The sequence below is a fragment of the Crocuta crocuta genome, unplaced genomic scaffold (genome assembly GCF_008692635.1).
Source record: "Crocuta crocuta isolate KB4526 unplaced genomic scaffold, BGI_CrCroc_1.0 scaffold197, whole genome shotgun sequence".
Taxonomy (NCBI): domain Eukaryota; kingdom Metazoa; phylum Chordata; class Mammalia; order Carnivora; family Hyaenidae; genus Crocuta; species Crocuta crocuta.
In genome coordinates, this window is record NW_027532002.1 from 7,689,506 (window position 1) to 7,716,367 (window position 26,862).

At 43.9% G+C, this 26,862-nt stretch overlaps 1 protein-coding gene across 6 annotated transcripts in view; it reads right to left on the bottom strand.

The window, feature by feature from the left end:
* Positions 1-26,862, bottom strand: part of CREB5 (cAMP responsive element binding protein 5) — a 492,421-nt gene that overhangs the window by 133,030 nt on the left and 332,529 nt on the right. Inside the window, exon 1 of one of the 6 annotated variants that reach the window (XM_077775427.1) lies at positions 1,323-1,397. The exons of the other annotated variants lie outside the window; for them this stretch is intronic. Coding sequence (XP_077631553.1) covers positions 1,323-1,369 — 47 coding nt within the window. The 5' untranslated portion in view covers positions 1,370-1,397. Of the gene's footprint in view, positions 1-1,322; positions 1,398-26,862 lie in introns of those variants that run through there. 6 annotated transcript variants of the gene reach the window in all.

Here is a 26,862-nt window from a genome sequence, read left to right on the forward strand (position 1 = left end):
ACAATATAAGTCTCCCTCTCTCTCTGGGCACACAAGATCCTTAAAGCATTCAGAACACCATCGTTTGCCCTTCTCCCCATTTATTTAGTGTTAATTTCTGACTCGCCAACACTAACTGGCTGGTGCCAGACAAATCAATCAGGAAGTTTTCATCATCTCTCCCACAACCCCGGCACATCACCTTAAAATTAATTCAAGAACACAGAAGTCCCAGCGATAGCGCGGGATTAAGTTGTCACATAAACCAACAGAAAGTTAAAATCCTCAGGCAAATGCACAGTCGCTGTTCACACGAGCTGAAATAATGGGCAAAAGACGGCAGCTACCTCGGAGGCTCGGCATCTATTCTTGTAAAAGCCTGCAGTCTATTCTTAATAATAAATGCAATAGCACACCACATCGTTTTCCAGGCATTTGCAATTCACCAGTTACACTCAGAAAGCACCCCCCCTACACCCCGTCACTTCACTTCGACCTTTTCTGAAAAGACAACCGTTTTGAGCCATTTAAAACACACACAGAGAGAGAGAGAGAGACCGAGAGAGAATCCTGGTGGAAAATAATACACAGCTGTGATAATATCATGTTTTTTTAAAATACCATAATATAGTTTTACTTTTAATAATAGAAGATAAAAAAGGGGCGTCTGTGAATAATTAGAGATTGCAGTCTGAAGCCAGTTACAGTCACTGCAATTGATAATAAACTGAAAACCCCTTGAGAGCAGGTAAATGCTTTGCATCCCTGACCCCCTTGCTCTCACATTACTTAACTACCTTGCGGTTCTTGCATTACATCACCATTGAAGCGATTGGTTCCTGCATTTTAACTCTCTCCCTGTCTCCTCCGATTAGGAGCGACACCGCAGCAAAGAAACTTCGCCCGAGTTGAGTTTGCTCTTTCTCGCTTCGCTTTTTATTTGCGGCCTCTTTGCTCCTGTCGCTCTGGCTTCCTCTGCTTTTTTTTTTTTTTTTTTTTTTTTTTTTTTTCCCCCCCCCCCCCCCTTCCTTCCCNTTTTTTTTTTTTTTTTTTTTTTTTTTTTGCCCAACCCCGGCCTCGGTTCAACTCATTCAGGTCGCTGTGCTAGAACAAAAACTCTTATCAAAGTGAAAAGAAGTGCCTTCTCCGGGTGAGAAGAGGAGCGGAGGGGCTGGGGAAAGAGGAGAAGGAAGAAGAGGAGAAACAAAGCCGGGCAGAAAGGGGAGAAGGGGAAGAAAAAGAAGAGAAGGAGGGGGACGAAGACTGGAGGAAAGAAGGCGGCAGGGGCAAAAAAAAAAAATTCTATAAAATCGGGGAAAAAGAAAATAAAATTAAAAACAAACCTCATGGACATCACTGAGGCTGAATTCCCTCCTGAGGTGCAGAACATGAGAGCTCTGGAATGAGTGTGTGTAGAATTTGAGCCAAAGCTTAACTAGCCTGAGTGAGTCATATCCTTCCCACTTGATTCCAGGCCAAGCGATGATGTAATGCGCTGGCCCTTCTCTTGCGCCTAGCTCTGGCTCTCTCCCTCCGGCTCGCTCACTTGCTCGCTCTTTCTCCTGGGCTCACCCTCCTCCCCCTTCTCCTTTTTAGCTCAGTGCTGGTGAAGTCACCATTTAAATCTGGCAGAACTGAAGCAAAAACTTCAATGTAACCAAAACAGCCCCAGGCCGAGTTCCAGACTCAGGGAGCCTTCGTGGTGCAATTGCCCTTAGAAACGAGTAAACAGAGGGGGAAACAGTGCCGCCTGGGGATGGCCGGACAGCTGCCTCCGACTCAGAGAGGGACCGGGGTTCTGTGGTTGGGGGTCCACTGGTTCCGATTTAAACACAATACGCTGGTTANGGCGTCAGGTTGGGAGCACTGGGCTTGAATAACCAAGACAAGTCCCCGGCCCAGGCTTTCCTTCAGAACCAGGTGACACGGTTTCCATTGCTCAGGCTCTTTTTTTTTTTTTTCCTGGAGCTGGATGGGGTGTTCTGTTGCTGGATGCCAACCACCAGCCCTCCTCCAGAGATTTCTCGCATCTGACCTCCCTGTCAGCAAGGGCAAACCCACTTCAGGGCCAAACACGCGCCTGTGTCTGAAGCCATCAAGAAGTGGGAAATCACAGTGGCTTCTCGGCTCAGCCCGTGTTGGGCGGAAGGGAAAAGGCCCCCAGTCGAGAAACACGAAGCTTGTCTTTCTGAGGTTAGCCCTCCACTCTCAGGTGAGCCGTCCAAAGAAGAGGGATTTAAAACAGGTCCATCCACATANNNTGGAGCTTTCGGTGCAGGTGGGGCTGCCTGTGAATTTAAAGGGATACAGGGAGAACAAACATTATGTGCGTCTCTCCTTTAATTACAGAGTGAGGATGAACCAGCCTGGGGGGGTGAGGGGGGGTGGAGGGAGTCAAACATCACCCTTCACTAACAGCAGAGAAGCACTTTTACCGGCAGATCCTATCCCTCACTTCACACCTCTGCTCAGGACTTTACCTAGAACAGTCCAGGCACTTGCTGCTATGTTAGCATGACTTTTTAACCCTACCTTCTCTCCCTTCAATCTTCCCCTCACCCTTCAAAGCCTCCTTAAAAAAGAAAAAAAGAAAAGTAATTTTTAAAAAAATGGGAAGTTCACTAGAATTTTTTTTTTTAAATACCACAAAAGCAGAACAAAGGCGTGGGGGTGCAAGGTTTGTTTTTTGGTGTTCGGGTTTTTGTTTTTTGTTTTTTGTTTTTTTCAAAAAATAATCATAGCCCTTGCCAGAGTCTATTGCCTCTCCTCGGTTTTGTGACCCGTGCACTGTACAAGTGCTTCGAACATTTGTCTCTTCATCTCCCGTTGCCAAGCAGAGAGGATCCCAACTCCTGAACTCTGCCTTCAGAGAAATCTCCGTGTATTAAAGATCTCTGCTGCGGGGGACAGGGCTGTTAATCTGAGTCCCTTGGGATTTAAATCACAGCTTTGGGGAATATTGCCGCACTCACACTCAGGGGAAGAGTTAAAAAGCGAGGTTTGCCCAGCCATCCGCCTGACCCTGGGGGCTGGGGTGGGGAAGAGCTTTCTCCAGCCGTCCGCCTGGAGCATGACATCCCCAATTGATGCTGATGCCACAGTTGCTGCAGTGACACCTTTATCAAGGCAGGCAGCTCTGAATTAAAGGTGATCAGCCGTAATTACAGCTGGCGCCACTGAGGCCTATGGCCCGACAGCGGCAAATGTGGTTGTTATAAAGTTTGGTCCACCGTGTCAGTGGCCTGTATAACTCATTTACGTCTGACTCGCCAAGCAGCTATTGATTTTTCTTCTGATGCAGGGAATAAATAAAACAAACTCTTCAATCACTCCTACGAGCCTTTCCACTTCGAGGTAGGTTGACAAGATTTTATATAAACTGCCGTCTCCCTTTCGTAAGAGCCATTGACCATGATGGTTAATATAAAGCTAAGGACTTTGCTTTCGCCTTCTCCCTACAACACCCCCTCCCCCATCCTCACCTTACCTTTCATATTTAAATGTTTTCTTTACGTTATTATTTTAGGCATATCAAAATGGATACGCGGTAGTTTTCCAAATGGCCATCTTCCTGTCACCTCAATGGGAAAATGCTCTGTCTAGGATCTTTCTTATACGGCATCATGGGGGCAGGATTCAGTTGCCAGGAAGAGGTTCCCTGCCTTTTTTTTTTTTTTTTCCAGTGAAGTAGGTAAAACGGATCCGGTGCCATAGATAAAGATGATAGAAAGGTAGCTTTCTTGTTTAAGTGACACAGGAGATGACAGCTCTGGCCAAAGCCAGGCACAGCTTATGAAACACAGCATCTCTGCTTCTGCGAAGAGGAGGAAGGGGCCAAGAGGTTCCAAGATGGCGAGTGTGCCTCTGATCGGTGAGTGGTAACGACCAATGGGTTCGGACCTTCTCTTAACCCAGCCAGACTCTGAGAGCCCCGTACCTGACGATGATGCCTCTAACGCGACAATGTGCCAGGACACACTGACATTCCAGTAAAACTTCCTTGGAGTGCTGGCCTGAGTGGCAAACAATTTCAGAATTCAAAGGGGTCTGAGTGTTTACATTTGCACTTGCCCGTCCAAACACAAGTGCCCGTCCCTGCCATTCCAAACCAGGCATGTTCCCTGGCTGCTGGGTTTCCCCCCACTTGAAAAGAAACCCTCCTTTCCCATTCTCCTTCCTGTGAGCAGCTAATGATAGAGAATATCCTGTTCCCAAAAGGAAATTGCCCCCAACTCCAGAGCTTCCTTTTTCACCCATCTGGCCCTCTAGTTCATTGCCTCTTCCTCCCCACCCCACCCCNAGCCGCTCTTCCAAAGATGGAGGGCTTTGCAGATAGCGCTTGTGAGATGCTGTAATTCCAGCGGGAGCCTTCTTAAAAGTAGCTCCCGGCCAGCAGGCTAGGCCTTCAGATTAGCTGGCTTGCTCAGGAATGCTTGCAACACCCTCCTTTCCGAACGTGTCATCCTTGGGGAGAGGGCGGTGGGTACCGCGCGCAGCTGTTCTGTGTAACTCACTCCCATACTCCCGGCTCCTGATGAAATGTTCGGCTCCGAAGAACTAGAAGCCTCTGAGATTTGAGCTCAGAGTTCAGAACAGATTTGGACCACCTCCAGAGCAACCCACGAGAAAAGGCACAACGTGGATGGCAGGACTGAAGGGCGCAAGGGCCGACTAAAGTAAACTGTGGGCCTGGGTGAATTTCTGAGCTCAAGCCCCTGAAAGCACACAGCAAATACAAGAAACGGCAGAGATCCTTCCTAGAGAGAGCTTTTTTTCTTTCTCTCTCTCTTATAGGTTTGAATTTATTCTCCTTAAGGAAAGGCATATCATCTTCTTTCAGACGTTGTTTTTAAAATTTGACCCATGATTCCTTCAGTCCCAGTGGAGTTTGAGGGGCCAGATAATTTCAGAGTTAAATAAGCTGTAATGACTATCACATGTACCCAGCCATAAACCTAGTATTAAAAATTATTCAGAAAAAAGTGGCATCTCTTCCTTTTTTAATTTACAATAACCGTCCAGGTGGTTTTCTAAGGCCTCCTTTGCAAATTGCTTCCAGCGACCCTTCCCGTCACAGACCACTGCACACCCACGTGGTGTCACTCAGCCTTCCCTTCAACTTGGGTGTCCCATGTTTTCACAGTGGACAGAGGCTGAGGGGCTGTCGGGGTGAACCTGTGCAGCAAGCATCCTAACTGGGTGCCGGCGGGATCAGCTGGTCTACATGGCTGGGCCTATGAAGCCCAACTCCTAGCACTCCCGGGGAGGAGAGACCGGTCAGCCCTTGGTTACTTTTGTTTGTACCTACTGCAACCCATACACCCCAGGCCCAGCACCAAGTCCCCTCAGGCAGCTTGCTGGCCTCTGCTGTGGCCAAACCTACTTGTAAAGTTCTGAAGTGGCAATGTTAAATGTGACTCAGACAAAGGAATGCATCTCTAATGGTGGAGGCATCAGGAACTTAGGGGTAGGTTTGAGAGATTATGAGAGCCCTTTGATCAGCCCTAAAATATTATCAGTGATGCTGCCTACTCATGGCATGTTCCCCTAACTTCTCCGTTATAACATATATGTTATTAAAAAACCCCCGAAAAGTATGTCATCGTATCATTCAAACTTATTGCAGTATCTGAAAGGCCCGTTGAAACATTAAAAAAATTTTTTTAAATAAAGGGAGGGTGGTGGTGCCTAGGTGGCTCAGTCGGTTAAGTGTTCAACTTCGGCTCAGGTCATGATCTCATGGTTCCTGGGTTCGAGCCCCGCATAGGGCTTTGTGCTGATAGCTCAGAGCCTGGAGCCTGCTTCAGATTCTGTGTCTCCCTCTCTCCCTGACCCTCCCCTGCTCATGCTGTCTCTTTCTCTCTCTCTCTCTCTCTCAGAAATAAATTAAAAAAACATTAAAAAAATTTGAAAGGCCTGTTGATACCCAATGAATATTTGTTGAATAAATGAATGGTGAATGAATGAATCCACTCTTCATAGCTCAGGCACTACTTTCTCCACGAAGCCTTTCCCAGGCTACCACACTGGGGTAGGACTGTCCATTTCTCTGGCTTCCCAGGCATCCTGGACCATTTTCTATTCCAGCAATTAGCCAGTTATGGAAAGTACCTATTTCCATGCCTGTCTCCCTCATGAGACACTAGCTTCTTCAGGGCAGGAACTGGGCTTATCCGTCCCAGCATCCCGAGCACCTAGCAAGTGCCTGACTCCCACATAGTAGGTCCTCAAGAAATGTGACTGTGCTTGGAGTGTGTTGGCAGCATAGGCTGCTCTGTCTTCCCTGGATATCTTCCCTCCCCAAAGTCCTCTTTCCCTTTTGCATCCTTAGATTTTTTTCTTCTGTGGCTTCCTGGAGATCTGGAAACTAGAAAACCTAGAATAGTAAGAGAATCCTAGGACATTTCCTGGTTGCCTTTCTCTATCCACGCACTATGCCAGTCCTTCTTGAAGGCCCTTAGATTCCTTCTGCTCCCCTTTTCCTGCCAGAATGGGCACCTGAGGTTTTTATCAGAGCAGCTGACACCATGACAGTTTTCTCCAGTTTCCTACGTGAAGCATCCAGGTGAACTGAAACTTGGGGGAAGGGGAACGAATATTCTGCAGGTCGGGGCGCCCAGTGCCCTCAGGGAAGGGGGGCTGAAACTGGGACTCATTCATTTCCAAAGCAATGGTGCTGTCGGTTCTGACTAGCAGTCCCTACAACTCAGGGTGGGATCTACACACCGAAGAGTGGTGGAGGACAGGAGGCTCAACAACGTGTAGGTGAAGGTGTAGACAGGATCAAACCGGTGTTGCCAGACTGCAATGAGTTCATGTTGGGTGTGGAGTGGAGCTGGGACATGGCAGAGGGGCCAAACGGAACTGGCTGAGGAGCAATCCTGCTCCGGAGAGGTGGACCCACAAAGGAAGTGACAGAAACAGGCCTCTAGTAACCTTGGTTCAGAGAGGTAATCTACCAAATGCCCCCTTCCTGGTCCCTTTGACAAAGCGTGGTGACCGGGCCAGTCTTGGGTGAAGCAGGTAGGATGCGCGCAGTTCAGAATTTAAGGAGGTGCTTGCTCTTGGGGCTGTGCAAGTGCAGGTCAGCAATTATAGCCTGTGCTCAGATGTTGAGCTGTAGGGGCCCCACGTGCCTCTCGTCATCTGGGCCCAGGTGGGAATTCACTACTCTCTGCGGCCTTCATGAGCATCAGGACTAGTAACATGATGGGGAGGGAAGCTTTAGGTCTATGTGGCCAGCTGTGGGGAAGAGAGGTGCTGGCTGCAATGGACTGGGCTTTTCCTTGGAAGTGTTACCTGTCGCCAGTCTTTCCTTCTTCTCTGTCACATCGCTCGGCTTGTTGTTCCATTTTTCCCCTATTCTATTTGTTTTCTATATAAAACATGAAGATTATGGCCTTCTCCATCCGTTCTTTTAAAATGTATAGATATTGACGAAGTTTTCCTAGTTCTGTAGTATCCTACACGTCTTAGAGAAATAGGTATGTATGCATGTGAATGTATGAGTACATACACACCAGTATACACATGTCTACACAGACATACACACATGCATACAGACATAGAAACTCACATATATGTGAATATACGCATACGTACTATTCATTATGAGCCTACATTTATTGAGCACATATTCTGTGCCGAGCATGACGTTCGATGTCCCATAGACGGGACTTCTTTCCATCCTCTCCATCCGCTATGAAGTAGGCGCTCCCGTTATCCCATATTATGGAGAAACGGACTTGGGATTTAGTAACCTGTCTACATAGCACAGCGGAGCTGAGAATAAACTAAAAGTTGCCCGACGCCCAAGGCAGGGATGTGACTGTGACCCCTCGGTGCACTAACACCTTCCACGAGCCGGATGTTCCCCTGGGACCTGGCTAATCCGTGCAGGCAGGAGGAAGCAGTGGGCTGGGGCCTGGCGATCAGCATGCGGAATGGGGGTCTTTTCAGCTTCAGGATTCTGATCCGAGAGATCTGCCGAAGGAGGAGGCCTGAAGCAGAGGCGGAGAATGAAGCCTTTTCATGGCATGACGTCAAGAAGCTAGAGATGCAGGCGGTCACCTCTCTCAGGCAAGCGGGTGGTGTGGCCTGCCTCTCACCGATCACCTGGCCTCCAGCACCTCCTTGAAACCTCATCGGGTCCAAGGTCTGCGCTCAGGCTGCAAGGTGAATACCTATAGGTCTCCCAGCGACCGCACGCCGCCGGTGGCCAGGCTCCTTGTTTCTTGGTGGGTCTCCTCATTTCACGTGGAGGAAAGCGCGCGCCCAGGAAAACCTGAGCACCCTTTGCCGAGTATTTTTCTGAAAAACCTACTTACTCGTTGGGATGATAGCCCTGAAAATCCGCTCTACTGGTGGTTTTTGTTATTAGACATCTTTAAATAAGTTAAAAAAAAAAAAACCACCTACAAAAGTAAGAATGAATTTGAAGAGGGTTTGAGCGTATTAAAAATAAAAAGGAAGGCTTAAAGTCAGGAACTGTATTTGCGGTTTTGTTTCTCTTCCCAGAGACTCCCGCCGCGGGGCTCTGTGTGTGTTTAGTTACTGACCTCCCGGTCGGTCCTCGGAGCAGAGAGGCTCCCCCACACTGATTTACTCGGAGGGTTTGCAAGGAGAGCAAGCCCTCCGCCACTGGTGCCCGGAGGGGAGGAGAGGAATTTTTTTGTGAACCCCAAACCCGAAGCTCTTGGGCCTTCCAAATGAAATTATCTATGTTTTTATTAACAGAGCCCCTGAGTCACAAAGTTGGTTTTGATAAGAGGGAAGCAAAGAAAGGGAAAACTGCTGACATTATACTTTGGTTTCCAAGCCCACGTCCAGGTTCTAGGGGCCTCCCAGGCTCAGGAAGGACTGTGGTGTCTGTCCTGACACCAGACTCTGGAGTAGGAAAGGGCAGTCGGTCCTGCCTTACGCTGAAATTGAGCTTTCCACTTTAAGAGAAGGATCACAGGACACTTTCATAGGCACTGGTGTAGGTGTCTGTCTTTCTAGAAGTATTGTACTATAAGATTCACAAATAGCTTGGTCTCGTCCTCTCCATTCCATTGAGGGGAAAACTGAATATTATGATGTCCAAAGCATCTTTAAGTTTGGGAGTCAACGAGCCAAACCTTCTCATTCTTCATAAACTTTAGAATTCCTCTGACATTAAGAGAAAGGGGAAGGAAAGTGAGATCGAAGCACCACCTGGGCCAGTCGTAGCACCCAATTCCTTTTGCTTAGCCCTCCTTCCAAATTGGAAAGCACGCTTTTAAGCCGGTGTTGAAACATAACTTTCTTGAGCAACAAGTCTCCTTGAGATTCTAATGAAAACTGTGACCTCTCCTTTTAACCATGGACCCCAGGTTTAAAATCCCCAAGAAAACAAAGCATGCTGTCTTTGTACAAAATTTCAAACTATGCTCTTTTACAGGTAAAGAAAAGCAAGTGCATGCAGCTAAATCTTGATGCTCTGCAAGGCTGACCCCAATCCTGGCACTGTACTCTGCTGACCTAGGTCTTTTTCTAGCTCACTGGTCCTCAGATTTGCTGGACCCGAGAATCTCTGGAGAACAGATTAAATGCAGATTCCCAGGAACTACCTCAAAGATTGTCAAAGTCAAGGAGGACCCCAACTATATGTATTTTAAAGCAAAACTCCCTAGAGATTTTGATGCTAGTGATCCACAGACAACGCTTCACGAAAGACTGAATTCTAGCTGGCCATCCTGTGGTCACAGAAATTTTACAAACGAATGAATTAATAGGTAAAAGAAAACACATATAAATATGTGTATATTTTCCCTATAATTCAGGCTATAAAGGAGTGGGGATCTTCTTTCACATCTTATTTTCTAAGGTAAAAAGTATAGTAATCTGCTCTAAAATTATCAGGCCTATAAAAATCGGCTACAGTGGCTTTTCCAAAACAGGATGCCTACGATGGATGGAAATAAAACACATATTCACGGCAACAGAACACCGTTTAAACGGTCTATGGAATTATGGGCCCAGAACCCCTGATAAGATTAGAGTTTCCTGACCTGCGGCTGGTTTAGCAAGGCATTTCTCTCCGATGTTTACTATCAATGCTTCCAGATGTTTACTTTGCAATATTCCCAGTCTCCTAATGTGACAATCACGGGGAGGGTGCTTTGGGGAAGGGAAAGAAATATCAGCGTTAGCTGAAGAGTCAATGCACAGCACAAGCCCACCACATCCTTGGCATAACTTGGTTACCTTCTAGAACTTTAGTTGAACATCAAACAGTCTTGTCGGTTCTGTGTACTATGGAATGCTACGGAATTCTGCACGGGGTTGCCTTCTCAAGAGTTCTTTACCCATCCCTTTCTCCAAAGGATGTTTTTAAGTTTTTCAGAAGTCCTCTACTTTTATCCTTGTAAAGTGCCATGAGCCCTTGAGAAGAGAAAGTGCCAGGCCCTCTGCAAGCCCAAAAATTCGAATGATGGATGAAGGGGAATGAGGATCATGACCTGTGAGTCATCAAGGGCTGCATCCACTGCTAAGTAGAAATTAAATGTCTGAATTACAGTGATAGTCCTTGTATAATTTCTGTTTGGCCAAGTCTCTGTCATATTAATACAGTCACGGTAGCACTGAAACAAACTATTAAAACAGACACCACACACAATTCCAGGGAATAGACAAAAGGGGAGATCTTGGTAGGTGCTGCGTGTCTGGGAAGATAATGCTTCAACAAGAGGTATGAAGGTTCTGGGACACAAAGGTCAGTGAACATGAAAAATAATGACAGAGATGATGAAACGGAAGAGGATGCTCAAGCGTTTCTTTGGCCACTCACAACCCTTTAAGCTAGAGGCCATCATGCCCCTCTCATGAAGTTTTACATCAATGGATGTAGCTTGGAGAAGCTTTGTGTTGATGGAAGAGGAACGGCCCCACGTTTGGAGAATAAAGAGATACTGATCATTGTTCAGGATTCTCATCTTTGAATGAAATAGTCTTGGGATACTAATCCTCTTTAAAGTTCTGGTTATTTTCAGAAATAAATAATCTGTAATCGCCAGCAAATTGCCTTTTCCATTTGATTTTTTAAAAAATGCCCTTGATGACTTCTCAGAGATAAACCCAGAGTTCTCCTTGTCTCAAATCTGAGAGGCCGCTGTGTGCACGAGTGTATGGTGTATGTATTCCTTGTTCCAAAATGACGTGGTCTCCATGATGCACAATTGTGCAGGGCAGCACAATTCTGCAAGGTTAGATGGTTTTGAGCCCAGAAGGCCTCATAACAGTTTGGGGCAGCGCCGTTTTAATTTGTCAAAGTTTCTGTTATTTTCACAAAGGCTATACAGCATTACCTGGTATCTCTATTTTTTTTAATTTTTAAAAATGTTTTATTTTTGGGAGAGAGAGAGACAGTGTGAGCAGGGGAGGGGCAGAGAGAGAGGGAGACATAGAATCTGAAGCAGGCTCCAGGCTCTGAGCTGTCAGCACAGAGCCTGACATGGGGCTCGAACCCACAAACCATGAGATCATGACCTGAGCCAAAGTCGGACATTCAACTGACTGAGCCCCTTACCTGGTATCTCTTGACTTGGCCGAACCACAGCAAAACTGAGATCCTTTTGTTTCCATCTGTCTCCCCTTTCAAGACCTCTCTTTGTATTTCCTGATACCCTTTTGTTCCTCACTGGTTTCAAGTCATCTTACAAAAGAATATAGCTGATAAAGGCAATTTTGCTCCATTGTACATGCTGACAATTCAAGAAAATGCAAAGCCCTAAATTATGGGACAGAAGATGGGAGGGGAATGTCTTAGTGTAAGGATGCTGCTGAAACTTTGGTTCTAGATCTCAGAGAAACAGCACAAAACAGAACAAACTAGGCCTCAGACCTCAGGGAGCCATCGTTCTAATGGGAGGAATGAGACAATAAACCAACAGACAGACAAGCAAATAAAAACTTGTAGATGGTGAGGGGCGCCTGGGGGGCTCAGTCAGTTAAAAAGTGTTGGCCTCTTGGTTTCAGCTCAGGTCATGATCTTGTGGCTTCATGGGTTCGAGCCCCATGGTGGGCACTGTGCTAGGAGAGCAGCGCAGAGCCTGCATGGCATTCTGTCTCTCCCTCTCTCTCTGCCCCTCCCCCACTTGCGCTGTCTTTGTCTCTCTCAGAATAAACTTAAAAAATATAGATGTCATATATATTAAATATTAAATAAAAAAATTATAGATGGTGAAAATGGCTCCAAAGCAAATACAACAGGGCGATGAGAAGGGACGTTGGTATGGTGGCGTCTTTTAGATAAGGTGTTCAGAGAAGTCCTCTCCAAAGAGATGGCATTTTACCTGAGAACTGAATAATGAAATTTGGAGGTGCGCGTGTCGACACGGAGGAAGAGGTATGTAGAGAGAATAACCTGGACAAACGCCCTGAGGCAAGAAACGACTAGGTGTCCTCCCTATTCAGAAAGAAGGCCATTGCAGGGAAGAGGAGAGGGGAAAGACAGAACGCGGGAGAGCTAGGGAGGGGTCTCACTGGCCACAACAGCGTTTCTCTTTTATTTTAAGGCAGAGAGAAGCCACTGGAAAGTCTAAAGAAAAGACTGACATAATCTGATTTTTATTTTAGAGTGATTGCATTAACTGCTATATGGAAAATGGATTGTCCGGAGTAAGAACTCAAGCTCGGAGGATAGTGAAGAGATTTTGCATCCAGTGGGGATGAAGGCTGGCAGCAGGCAACATGGCGGAGGAGTTCAGAGCTAGGACAGATTGAGGGAGAGCCAGCCGCTCTACCTGAGTTGGCCACAGGAGCCCGGAAGACGAGGAATCCAGGATGACTGTACTTTCAATCCCATCAGATGAGTAAATGCTGCTGCTACTGTGATGAAGAAGCCTGGTGTTGCATATGGCTCAAAAAAGGTCAAGAGTTTTGCTTTGGACAAGTTAAATTTGAGGTGTCTAGGGGCATACAGATGGAGAAATCAGGAAGGCAGAGAGGTAGGAATGTCTGAGCTCAGCGGGCGGTCAGGACTGAAGACGTCCCTTGGGAATCAATTCTGATTGACTGTCTTTAAAGCCACAGACGGGTGAGTGTCAGAACTGAGTCATGCGGGACACTCTTCCAGGAAGCGCTGGGCAGAGGAGGGGTAGCTGGTGAGGTGGGAGAAAAGAACCAGGAAGGAGGCAGTGGAGATTCCTGGAAGTCAGTGAAAGTACAACAGTCACTTTCAGAGGAGCAAGGAGTACACGTTTGTTAAAAATCACCTAATCAGTGACTCTTGTGGCTGTGTTCTGCCTAGGAAAGGACAAAAAGGCAACACAGAGAGGCAGCTGAATGAGAGAACAGTTTCTCTTTCACCCCATCACCTTCCTGCTAACACTTCTCTTTTTTTTTTTTTTTTTTTTTTTTTTTTGCCTCTGGTTGTAAATATCAAGACAGAAATTATTGTAATGCAGAACACTGAAGGATTTTATTTGCCAGCAACAAAAGGAGTTTTAGAAAAAATGCTACCTGGATCCAAAATCTTTTTTTTAAATGTATATTTATTTATTTTGAGCGGGAAGGGGCAGAGACAGAGAGGGAGGGAGAGAGAGAATCCCAAGCAGGCTCTGCACTGTCAGCACAGAGCCTGATGCAGAGCTCAATTCCATGAACCGTGAGATCATGCCCTGAGCTGAAATCAAGAGTCGGACACTACACTGACGGAACCACCCAGGCATGGGGCCAAAATCTTTTAGAGACCCTCTGCCTGGATACCTTTCCCTTTTACAGTCGCTATTCACGGGGGACTTAAACCATGGTTCTGACACCCAGGTAAATATAGGGTAGCTTTTATGAGCAAGAGATAAACTTTCTGTCAACAAGGATTCTGCTTTATTCATTACCAATTTTGAGATTAAGCAAAAATGATAAAATTGAAATTACCCATGGACATTAGATGGAGACCTTCTTTTGTCTCAAAGGCCAGGGAGAAGACTAAGAAGAAAATTCGGAGACATGTTTTTAAACAATAAACCTGACGAATGCATGCGATTTTAATAGCTTGAGGGCTTTCCTCACTTTCAGCCGGTCCCAGTGTGGGCTGCTCAGTAGGTTGTAAGAGCTGTTTTCTAATAGATATTTTCGGGAGAACACAGGTATCCTGGGACAGGTTTAAAATGGGAGGTCCTTTTGGAATGTGTGATGATATCAATTAATTTGGGCCCAGGACGCCCTGGATTAGAGAGGGGGGGGGGGGAGAGAGAGAAAGACTTGAGAAATTCACCACCCAAATTTCAAAAACCAAATAATGTATTTTAAAATGTAAAAGCCAAACTGTGGATGTTTTTATGAGGATCCTTATATTCCAGGTAAATCCAAATCTCCCTAAAATGTAATGGCATTGGGTCTGCATAAATCTGTCTCTTCCCTGAAGATGACTTCTAAAGAGCAATGAAGGAAAGCACGGGGGTGCAGGTAACTGCGGTAGTCTGTGGGACCAAGGGCTGCAACAGTCATTTTAAATTTGGAGGGACAGGCAGAAAAATATTCTAACATTTTCAAGGTGCTTTGTTAACCTCGTAGAGCGCTAGACCAAGAAGATTTTAAAGTCCAACTTTTCTTCCTTTTGCTAAGAAACTGAAGTCAACTGGTAAGCGTCACTAACTCAACATCACCCCAGGAGTCTGATGCCCAAGTCTGAGCTTTTATTGCAGCCCAGGAGGCCTGGGATCTCTGGGTTGTGGGGAGGTTCTCGTGGATTCAATTCCCTGAATTCGTTCTTGGCCTTGGGCCCTTGGGAGTGGCAGTTGTGCCCTGAACAAGGTCAGTCAAGGGGCACTGGAAATGGCCCATGGAAACAACAGCTGGGGTCCAGGGCACGTCCCCTTAACGGAGTCAAGATGGCCAGACTCTGTCGATCAGAATTTGTCAGAGCCTATTTCATACTCCATTATTAAATGCCCTGATGTTTTTGTAACCAAATAAATGCATTATGAACAGGACCCTTTTCCTGTAGTTCTCTACAACATCCTGGATCTGTTCTGAGGAGTGGATAAAAAGCAGTAGAGGCTCTGGCCACAATCATGCCAATTTATACGCGCTGTAAAGCAATCTGTTACTTCATTTAATCCTCCTCGAACTCTTCCCAAGGAGAAAGCTGAGGTCAGAAAGGTATAATAACTTGGTCAAGAACACAGAGTTGTGAACTAGATCCCAGATCTTCTGAATCTTAGTGTTTTTTCCATAATATAACTTTTCTCCTTATTGGGTCTCCTAGATGCATGTTGTTTTATTTTGGAAGGTGATTTTTGTGTTTGGTTGGCTGGGGTGGTTGGATCTCTCTCTCTCTCTCTTTTTTTTTTTTTGTAACTGTAGTAAAACATACATAAAATTGACAATTTTAACCTTTTTTAAATGTACAGTTCAGTGGTATATAGTTGAACTTTTGTGGTAGGGAAGAGCCAAGAAGTGTAATAAGAAGTATTATAAAAATAAAAGTTAGTAAGTCTTTACTAAATGCTGAGCAACGTGCGAAGAGTTAACCTTCAATATCTCCCTAAATTCTAAAAGCAAATCCGTGGCTGCAATTCTTATCCGTTTTTCTACATAGATGAAGAAACACAAGCTCAGAGAGGTTAAGTCATTTGCCCAAGGTCACACAGCTGGCCCCTGCATTCAAGTCACAAACCAGGGCAGTTGACTGACATAGTCACACTCTAATCCACCACACCTTGCTTTTCCTTTGGGGCTGCTGTTAAACAAAACACAGAAGAACTGAAAGGCCCAATTCTTCTTTCTCGACTTCTCTGCCTGGTTTGAAAGAGACAATCTGAACAATTAGGATCACTCTTTTCTAGCTGAAGCCAGCAACATCTAAGACTGACTCAGGGTATCCAAATTATGCTTATGCTAAAGCAAACTGTAAGAGAACCTCATGTTTTTGAGAAGAGATGGTGGAAAGCAGGAAACATGTTTCTAAATAGGAAGTGTCCGAATTCATTTCGCAATGAATGTCACTAAGTAACTCAAGCGAACCATTACACATTTTTAGATAACAGGTTACCCAAAACAGGTTATAGGAAACGTAATTATAACCTCATCAAAAAAGCAGGCTTCCTATAGACTGATGGAAAAAAATACACACACACCATATAAATATGTACACGCCGAGTCTTTCTGTACCAGTGAACTTCTGCTATTTTGACTTGTACTGATGTGTATCCTCAGGTTTTCAGACGGCACATGGGAGATAGAGAGAATTAAAAACAAACTTTAGACAACTACCTCATAAAAGCTGCATACCTCCTCGTGCCCTACTCTTTGTATACAAGTAAGCATTCATGGATGAAACGTGTTTATATTATTTTTGGATAAACCGGCAGCTTCTCTTAGTCTGTATTCATGACTGCAGAAAATATTTCCAATGACAGACACACATTAGTAGCGCCTAGGATCCCAAAATCAGGAAGACAGTCTTAATAGACAGATACACTTAAAATCACCAATGAACTTGGAGAGCCTGGGTGGCTCAGTTGGTTAAGTGTCCAACCGACTCAGGTCATGATCTCACCGTTTGTGGGTTCGAGCCCCATGTCGGGCTCTGTGCTGATAGCTAGCTCAGTGCCTGGAGCCTGCTTCAGATTCTGTGTGTCTCTTGCTCTCTGACCCTCTCCTGCTCATGCTGTCTCTCTCTCTCTCTCAGAAATAAAAAAATAAAATAAAAGGCAATGAACTCAAACACTTCTTGAAATATGTGCCAAATGGTCTTAAACACATTTTACTTTCTCTTTTTTTTTTTAAGTTTTATTTATTTATTTTGAGACAGAGTGCACGCCCATGCTCTAGCAGGAAAGGGGCAGAGAGAGAGAGAGACAGAGAGAGCGGGAGAGAGAATCCCAAGCAGGCTCTACACCACCAGCGCAGAGCCCGACACGGGGCTCGATCTCACGAACTGTGAGCTCATGACTGAGCTGAAATCAAGAGTGGAGACACTCAACTGACTGAGCCACCTAGGCGCCCCCAAAACATTTTGCTTACTATCTCATATGGCAGGGGACACTAAGAATGACATTAAGAGGGAGGGAGAACTAGAACAGAAAGCATGAGAAGAAGGCCCAGGGAGCTGGGGCTCTGCCTCGTGCCCAGTGCATGGGTCCTCAGGGCAGCCCCTGGCTTTCAGCTGAGAAGCACACCCTTTCAGCAGGACACAGGGAGCAGCAGACCCTCAGAGCAGGTGAAATTCCAGAAACAAAGATTCTTGCCACAGGAAACAGACCCTCAGAGCTTAGAGCAGAACAACAAATCCTCTGTTCCAGGAGCTTGGCTTGTGGCCACAGCCAGACCGTCCCCTGATGCCCCTAATGTGAGGATCCTGTGCTGGAGATAAAGTCCCACAGTGATGTCTTGCTGTTGTTTCTTTCTATTTTGCAATGATTTCTGATTTTCAGAAGAGCTGCAAGATACTACACGGATTCCCTGCACACCCCTCACTGAGCCTCCGCTGCTGTTCATTTCTTCATCAACCCTGGCACGTTTACAAAAACCTAGAAACGAGTGCTGGTGTAATGCTATTAACTATAGGACAGACTTCATCAGACTTCTTTTTCTCTTCTAGGATACCACTATAACAGGGCTTTGATAACTTTATTCCCTTGTTCAAAACAAGCTCTCGGGTTCCTGGGGGGCTCAGTCGGTCAGCTCAGGTCATGATCTGGCCGTGTGGGAGATGGAGCCCCATGTCGGGCTCTGCGCTGACAGCTTGGGATTCTCTCTCCTTCTCTCTCTCTAACCTCCCCCTGCTTGCTCTCTCTCTCTCTCTCTCTCTCTCACTCTTTTTTGCAAAATAAATAAATATTAAAAAAAAAAAAAACAAGCTCTCAATTGCTAATTGAAGTAAATGTTCTTCTGTTATTTGATTGCATCCTGTATTTCTGGAATCATCACCACTATTCACCAACCTGTATCCTATAAGGTTTGGCTAGAGCCAAACTGGACATGTCTGCTTTCTCTCAGTATATCCCGATCTTTCCTACATCCACAACTTTGCTCACGCCAGTCCCTCTACCTGAAACATTTTCCAGGGCTCAGGGTTCTAAACCGTCTTTAAGGCTCAGATCAAGTGCTTTCTACCTTAAGAGAACATTCCTAGTTCCTCAGGCCAGGGGTGTTCTTGCCTAAAAACTCTCTGGTGTGCAGTTTTGGTGTGTTTCTTGAGTTGCACGTTGGTAAGGGTACCACCAAATGGGATATCAAGGCAGGGCAGGGTAGAGGCCAAGGCCTGAGCCTCCGAGGGTCCGTAAGAAAGAAGGTTCTGGACCCTGAAAGGGGAAAGGTAACAGAGCCCTGGATGTGGGCACTTCAGAGAATTTGCAAAGCTGCTTCACATCCTCAGCCACTGGCAGACCCAATTCCTCAGAATGCTCAAGGCCCCACAATATAATTTCATTCTCCTCTAGACTGAAATCATATCATCAACTAAAAAGAGCAGGATATTTCCTAACTATATGATTCTATTACTTTAACGGGAATAAAGCCCGTTTTCACCCAAACTCTGTGTAGAGGATACCCTAGTGCTTTGTAAACTTTTGTGTTTAGGTTTTTGTATTTTGTCCTTCTTTCCCTGTTGTATTAAAGATTATATTGTACGTACACTTTTTCTTTTGTAGCCACACTTCAGGGGGGAACATGAATGTATCACTGACTGTTGCGATGTTTTGCATTTTTATAATTCTACCTTCATATCTGCATCATTATTTTGTGTAGTTACAGATATATAATACAAATGATTACCAAACAAGAAATAAAGCTTGACGTATCCAGAGATGTTTTCAAAACCCAGACAATGGAAAGGAAGGTATGATGTGACCTCTCATATTAGAAGGCAGAACCCTGATTTTTCTTCTCTGCAAATGAAAAGATGTGGTATGCTTTTTACTAGTTTCCTTAACATCTCTTAGCCTTAAGTGAGCAAATAAGGTTAACCGAAACGGAACAGTATAAAGTGCGATCAGGCATTAGACCAAGAAAAGGACACCTCATGAATGTGATAAAATGTGATATAACCTCATGACAGGGTGTTTTGTGGAAAAGTCTTATTTTTATATGTGACTATGCAATATTCAGGGCTGGGGAGATCATGCAAGAAGGCATATGATTAACTTCATGTGAGTACAAGGCAGACGTGAAGTTTCTAAACCTTTAATTATCTTGCACTCCGTAACTGTTTTTCTTTTTAAAGGCAAAACAAACGCTTAGAAAATTCTATTAATAAGAATTAAACGTTTGCAGCTTGCAGTGTTTTAAAAATCTAACACATCCCTCAAATAAAAATATAAATGTGGGCTAATTTCAAGTCTATTGAAGAGCTATTTGTTTTTGTTTCCTGGGCTCTGTCATTTTAGGAAGACAGGCTGGATGTGACTTCAAAAACAACTGTATAGAAAGCTGTTTATTTTATTTGCAAACTTAGAAATATTTTGCAAGTTTACAAATAAACGGAACAAATTTTTCTCTTGTAATACTGAAAAGGTTTCTTTTCTTTTTTTTAAACTGTTTCATCTTTTTTCTGGTCTTTCTTTATTGTTTTTTTTTTTTATCATCCAATGGGATTTACTTAGAAAATGATTCCAATCCCAAAGAAAATATTTAGGCAGATTTATTCATATCCTTGCGTTTAACCTGGATAGAAGCAGCATGAACGTATTTAATTGAAGAAAGGAAATATATTCACAGCTCCTCTTGCATATAAACACGTGCTTTTTACTCCAAAAACCTCAAAACATTCGATAAGAACTTAAACACCTTCAAAACAGCTTCTAGAAAGGGACATAGTAGCATTTTAATTGCCAACAACAAAAAGTTTCAAGCCACGAGAAGGACAGGGTACGTGTTTATAAGACGACACACTGCAGACTACATATCCTTGATGGCTGTGACTGGCAATACAGCGCTTGCCCTGGGACTGAGCAGGTCCACCCAGGGACAACATGCATCTGAGAACGTTGAATGAGTTTGTGCAAATCTTCTGGATTTGTGTTGAGTGGGTCATTCATGGGCAAGTCAAAACTTTCTGTAGGATCCCAAGAGCATCTATGTTTGCATCACACTTCACCTCAAAGCAGATCCCCAAATCTTGTCACTGATAGCCCCCACTCAGTCAAAGCAGAATTTGTGACCACCGTGCAAAATGCAGGCCAATAAGAGCCTCACTGAATTTCCTGAAATAGAACGTGGCCTGCAAGGGATCACTTCTCCCTTGTTGCTGCTGCTCCCTTCCTTTTCCTTCTCCCTTTTTGGGGGCCACCCTCCCACACCCTGAATTTTATTTTATATTTTTAAAATCTGTTTTAAAAAGCCAAATAAGTTTTGGGCTGATTCTCAAAAAAAAAAAAAAAAAAAAAAAGCTGCNAAAAAAAAAAATCTGCACCTGCATATATAAAGGACCCGTTAACAGCAGGAAAGAGATGTGATTTGGGACTAGCTCAAGGCAGGGAACTACCCACTGAATCATCGCTGACACCTCCAGGGTTTCTTTGGAGGTCTCCCATAAGAACACGGACACAGCCCAGCCTGGTTCAGCTTATGAGAGCTTAGCTGAAGGTGGTATGGCCGCCAGCCATATTACTCACTGGGGATATTGAGTCATATACATTTATAAGGAGTGGGCACAGAACATTAAATATCCCTAAGGTGTTTTGTAGCTTGAATGATGCTGCTGAGGCCCAGGGTGATGGAACTCAATTCCTAATTCCGGGTATAACGTACAAATTTCACGTCCACAATATGCGTTTCGTGTTTAGTTCCTAAATTTTTGGCAATCGCTCCTTGTAACAACGTTCCTGCGTTTCCAGATATGAATGTTTATTATTTTTTGAGAGACAGCAATGAAAAAGACAGCAAAAAGTACATTTCCTTAGACTGTTAAGGCCATTCAATCCATCATGGGTGGAATGGCCTTTATATGGGATTTTGTATTTGCTTAAGGTGTAAGAAACACGCTGTGTTCTTCTTTGTGTTTTAGACTTGCCCCTTAATTCTACTTGGGTAAGTTAACCTCAGAAGTTAGATCACACTCACAGTAACATGTGTGAGATTCTATCAGACACCATTCAGGCTGAACACAATTTGAATAATGGCTTTGCAAGGAGAAGAATAAATCTTCTATCTTTTATCTCAACCGCTAGTAGCTGAGACTTATCAGTTCCAGCAATTCCCCCACCCCATATCCTTCCCAATTCCTCTTACTTACAAAAAGAAAGAAAAAAAATGATAGAGCTTGCCTGTCTGTTTTCCTCCCTACCTTCTTTATAAAGTTCCTAAATACATTCTTTTTAAGTTTCATTGAAACTTGGGCATTTGGTAAGTTGATAGTTATAGCATGCTCACAGCTGTGGGAAAACTGACATAAAAAATAACCAGCTCAGAAAAATGGCCCATGCACAGCATCTTTGAGTTTTTATGTTTTATTAGCAATTTGGACTCATTACTGTTTGGGGGAGGAAGGAAGGGAGGTCGATGTTTCTGCAAGTTGTTTCTTTAATGTATTAAGCAGAGTTTCCCAATCAGGTTTAATGCAACTCTGCCCAGTCCTTTTAGCTGGGTTCCAGGAGATTCAGGAAATGGTGACCACTGGCCCCCATTCTCCTCCACCCACTACTCCCCTTACCTCTACACTCCCCCACTTTCCTTCCCTGAAATTCATTATCCAACAGTAGAGGTCACGCTGAGTATTTTACGAAGCTTCATAGAAAAGTGAGATAACCTCTTTATCTCAACCCAGTATGCTCTCTGATCTTTCCCCGCTTTTGTCTTCTCAGTCTTTTCCACAAAAGCAGGATTACCACTTGCGGCTACCACGGTGTCACTGCAGTTTTGAATTATGACAGCCAGAAAGAGCTGGGTAATATTTAATAGCCTGAGATCACAGACTTCCCTGACACAATACTTAGCCAGGTCTGTCCCTCTTTCAGAACTCTCATTATTTGTACATGTTCTATGACTTCTGGAGAGAATATACTATCTCTAAAACTCTCTTTTCCTCTCCTTTTTGCTCTCCATGGTATTAATCATCCCCACCCTTCACCCATCCACCTGAAAGAGCTGTCCATTTTGTCACAGAAAAGCATTAATGAAGACTATAAGAATTCTGTTCCTAATCTTTGGTGACTCTTGGTGAATCTTTGGAACATAAAAACAAACTGCATGCTGAAATGGCTTTCTGTAGCCAGACTCAGGAAAATCATCAATTATCACAATGGGGAAAACATTAAATCCTCAGGCATCAAGTCTTCCAACTCAATTGCCACTCTTTCCCTAAGAACACAGGAACGAGGATGAAGGAACAGGAATCAAAAGAATGAAATAGGAAAATTCATTTACTTAAACCCTCACCCTCAGAGGAAGGAAGGAAGAAAGGGAGGGAGGGAATAGTGAGGGAGGGAAGGAAGGAAGGAAGGAAGGAAGGAAGGAAGGAAGGAAGGAAGGAAAAGGGGAAGGAGGGAGGAAGGAAAGAAGGGAGGGAGGAGGAAAGTAAATGACTGGTAATATTTTTCATCTTTCCAAAGACAAAAAGTTATTGTAAAAGCCCTCTAAGGAATTGAAACTGGCAAAGATGTGGAATCTGAAATATCAAATCATACTCAAAGGGGTGAATTAGCTCAATACTCCTTGATTTGATGCATAGCTCAGAGACAAGAATGTTAATTCCACCTCTATCAACAAGATGACTAGTTCAGCTTGTTTTTCATGACTAGTTCGAGAGCTCTCGGGAGGAAAAATAGTAGAAGCTAAGTAAGCAGAAAAGTCCTGTATGATGGGTTTCTAGGGCAGTACAGCTCTTAATTGAGGTCCCGGGACCAGCAGCATCAGCATCATCTGGGAACTTGTTAGAAATGTAAATTCTTGGGCCCCACTCCAGACCTGCAAATCAAAATCTCCAAGGGTGGAGACCAGGAATCTGTGTAATTGCCTTCCAGGTAATTCTGCAGGCTAAATTTGAGAAGCATTGTAAACATCCTGCCCCTAAAAGATTTGAGCCTGCACTTGGGAAGGAATAGTAATTACCAAGCCCTCATTCAATGAAATAGCAGGATTATTCAAGTACATGGGAGAATATAAGACAAGGTATAGAAGACCACATTTATTATGAGCAAATGAGAGAAGAGAACAGAAAAAAATGAATACACATGCAAACACATATGGGGGGAGAGAACTCAAATCACCATGTGAGAATAAGCTTTCAGTCTCTGATAGCTCAGTCTAGAAACTAGAGATAGTTTCAACCAGAAAATATAAAAATGGAATTTTGAACCACAGATTTATGGTCCCATCTTGCCTTGGAGATTCCTTAGGCTTCACACACAAGGGGAGAGATATTTCTCCAGGTAGTATCATACCCCCCCCCCATATTGACACACATAAGAAGTGGAATATTCAGTAATAGGGGAAATTGTGATCTTTCAACAATACTGATGCTTCACCTATATCTGCCTCCACATCTGTCAATGAGAATTAAAGAGTAAAACCAAAAGGCAAAATAGGCAGACAGTGGCTAATGCATAAACCAAAGGCTGTCTCATCCCTTCATTATCCTCCTGGAGGGAAACAGGCAGAGCTTGCTCAGGGCAGAATGCTCCAGAGAAAATCTCTCGCACATCTCACAGCACATTCACTGGTCAGTTCCTCCGAGTCCTTGTGCTGTGCGCGTGTGCTTGCGTGTGAGTGTACATTGTGCGCGTGTGAGCGCAGAGGGTCATCATTTGCAGGTAAGTTCTTAAATCAAACTTCAGAGCGAGATGACAAGTCAGCTTTATGGTTTGGCCCCCAAAGACATACTGCGGGGAGCAAAAATCAACAACCCTGGGCAGCACAGGCTTCGGCGGGCCAAGTTTAACCACCGCCATTTCCTGCTGAGGCAAGCACAGGAGCGCACTTAACCCACATTGTGTTTGGAACGCCTCTCGGTGGCATAAAGTACTGAGCTGTGGTGAAGCCACCTGGTGAAGTTACTCACCATTAGAGCTTTTTAGGCACTCGGGACCTCTGCCCTTTGAATTCAAAGGCCAGGCCCTTTGAATATCTTGTCCAAACCACCTTAGTTCCCTCCTCCCCCCACCACCTTTTCAATCAAGGTTGGTGGCTGACCCAAAGCAGTAAAGCACCATTTCAACTCAATAGACCATCATCAGAGAATGGAGCCGGCTTTTCTTCTGCTTGCTCCCTTTAGGTTCCTGGTAATGAGCTTAATATGTTCTCTTGATGATCAGATCTGTGCAGCTGGAAGAGTGGCATATTGTCCTGCTGTTCACTAAGGGGCGAGCTCATGGTCCCTGGGGGCTGGCATGCACAGACCTAATATGAAACGCACTCATAGGAAATGGATCCAAACAAAGAACGGTGCTTCCCTATCACACGGTGTTTCTGCCCAAGTACAGCATGTCAGTTTCCTTCACAGCTGGCGTGTGTGCCTATTGTTACAGGACAAGCAGTATCATTTATAATGTTTACCATTTGTCTGCAACTTTCATATTAAATCCTCATTACCTTGTCTTTAAAAATAATGTATCAGATTTCAAACTGTGTGTAAATGCAAGAGAAGGGCAGTGAGCCAAACAGGATCCTCACTACAAGGACCGGTGAATGAGTGTGCTTTGACGCTAGAAAGAATCAGAGGGAACTTGGAAACCCAATAAACTGTTGCTTACTTAAGAGAAAAATAACATTCAGGATAAGCCAAAGCTTTAATGAATTGTGTGTCTCTCTTAATAAAGACAGGGAGTTTCATTTATGAAGGTAAGTCTCTCTAAACCTAGCAAGTAATTTATGCTGGCAGATATGCAAATAGCCAAGAATAAAGAGATAATGATGTGAGAAGATTTTACTTTCATGCAGAAAGAGGGAGAAGCAGTTCCAATGACATAGAGACTGGGCTCCATGGAAGTTGGGGGGCTGGGTGGTAAAGAAAAGGAGAATAGGTATGGGACAATCTTTATCCCCATTCAACAACAGTAATTCAAAAACCATTGAGCATCCAGCAAAAACGATACAAATAAGTCATAAACAATTATGGTGTAATAAATGCTATGGGAGCACAGTAGGATGTGTCAGGAGATTGGCCACTGGGAATGGAGGATGAGGAGGAATAATGCAATTAAAGAAGGCTTTCCTGAGAAGGCAACATTTAAACTGGGGTTTGGAAGCCAGAGAGAAACCCAGCAGGAGCAGGAGCTATCAGACCTTTAAACGAAGAGCCATGTTTTCACCTTTCATACGCCAACACCACTCCCTCCCCAACACATGTTCAGCCTATAGCAAAAGCTCAACTGGTGCTCGATGAAGGAGTGTTGATAAACATTCAGACAGAGAAAACATCTCGCAAGAAAGCAAGGAGCTGCCAGAGTGGCTGGCCTGTTCAAGGCCTGCAAAGTAGTGGAGAATGCCTAAGGGCAAGGTTTGTGGAGGCAGAGAGAAGGGGGAAAGTAAGCTGAGGTCAGGTTGTGAAAAAGCTTTGTAGGTAGTGCCAAGAAGAATGGCTTTTTCCTCTGGAATCTGGCATTTCTCAGGATGTGTTTTAGGGGAACATGGGTTCCGCAGAATATTAATTTAAGAATATAAATGGGACAAAGAAGGGATGGGGAGCAGAAAGAAGCAGGAGACATAACTCCACATTTAAATAAGTTGAGGAAACCTTCGGTTCAACAAAATTATCCAGGCATTTTATGGCATGATTTCTCAGTTTTTAATAGAATAATATTTTATCTCCAAATCAGTGTGGACAGTACTAGATAGTGGAGCTTATACCTGTTACAATTATGCATCTGTTTGAGTAATTATTTTCTCTGTTTCCCCAATAAGATTATCAACTCTGACAGGACAAGAGCTAACTCTGGCTTTTCTCACCATTATATCTCTTGTGAATAACAGAATATCTAACACATAGCAGATGCTCAAAAAATTGTTGAATGAATAAATGATAGCTTGGCTGGGTATAGAATTCTAGGTTCAAAGTAAATTTCACTGTTTTTTTTGTTTTTTGTTTTTTTACAATTATACTTTGTTCTCTAGTAGCTAGTGTTGTATGATGAGAAGTTTGAGGTCATTCTGAATCTTATTCTTTTATTGGTAGCCAGGTCCTTTCTTTCCCCCTTTAAAAGTTTATAAAATTTTCTTTTTACTTTTATCAATAAGCCATAAGCCATAAAAGCTATGTATTCTAAACATAGCATAGTTTTGATAAATGTTATTGACAGGGGAGAGGGAAGAGTCTCAGTAATCTCAGTTTATTTGAATGCAGTTCTTTTATTCTAATGCCATTCCTGCTCTTTGCAATTACTGACTTGAAGTTTGGAGCATGGCTGAGGGCCTGGGGAAAAAAACCTACTTCCTTCTGGTGTCTTGGGCAGCAGTTTTCTCTACTTTTTCTCCTCTGTTCTGATAATATCTTCTAGAAAATCCTCAAAATTGTGGGTCCAGTCATGGTGCTCTTTGTCATTTCTCAGGGGTGTTATCATTTTATTCACATATATGAGTTTTATTTTATTTGTATATATAGATTATTTCAAGAGAGGCAGGTATATGTACTTGTTTTGCCATTCTGAACTACTATATTTGTATTTCAGTTTTTTCATTTTAAATGTTTATTAGAGATATCAAAATTATAATGAAAGTTAATTCAGTTTGATCTAATCCATATGGAAATAGATTTCTTATGTGTGTAAATCAGGAGGCAGGCTAAAAACTAAAAAGAACTGCAGAATTTGCTGTCACCAAGTGACGTGTATTTATAACTTGCTTTCTAGCTCCTTCTGCCAAAGGATACCACGAGCATCAACAACAAAATATTGGTCCAAGGCTTTAGGCTCTTTGCATGTAAGTCGTATCTGGCTAGAGGACAGCATCAAAGCATACTGAAAGAAGAATAAAGCAGCTTCGGAA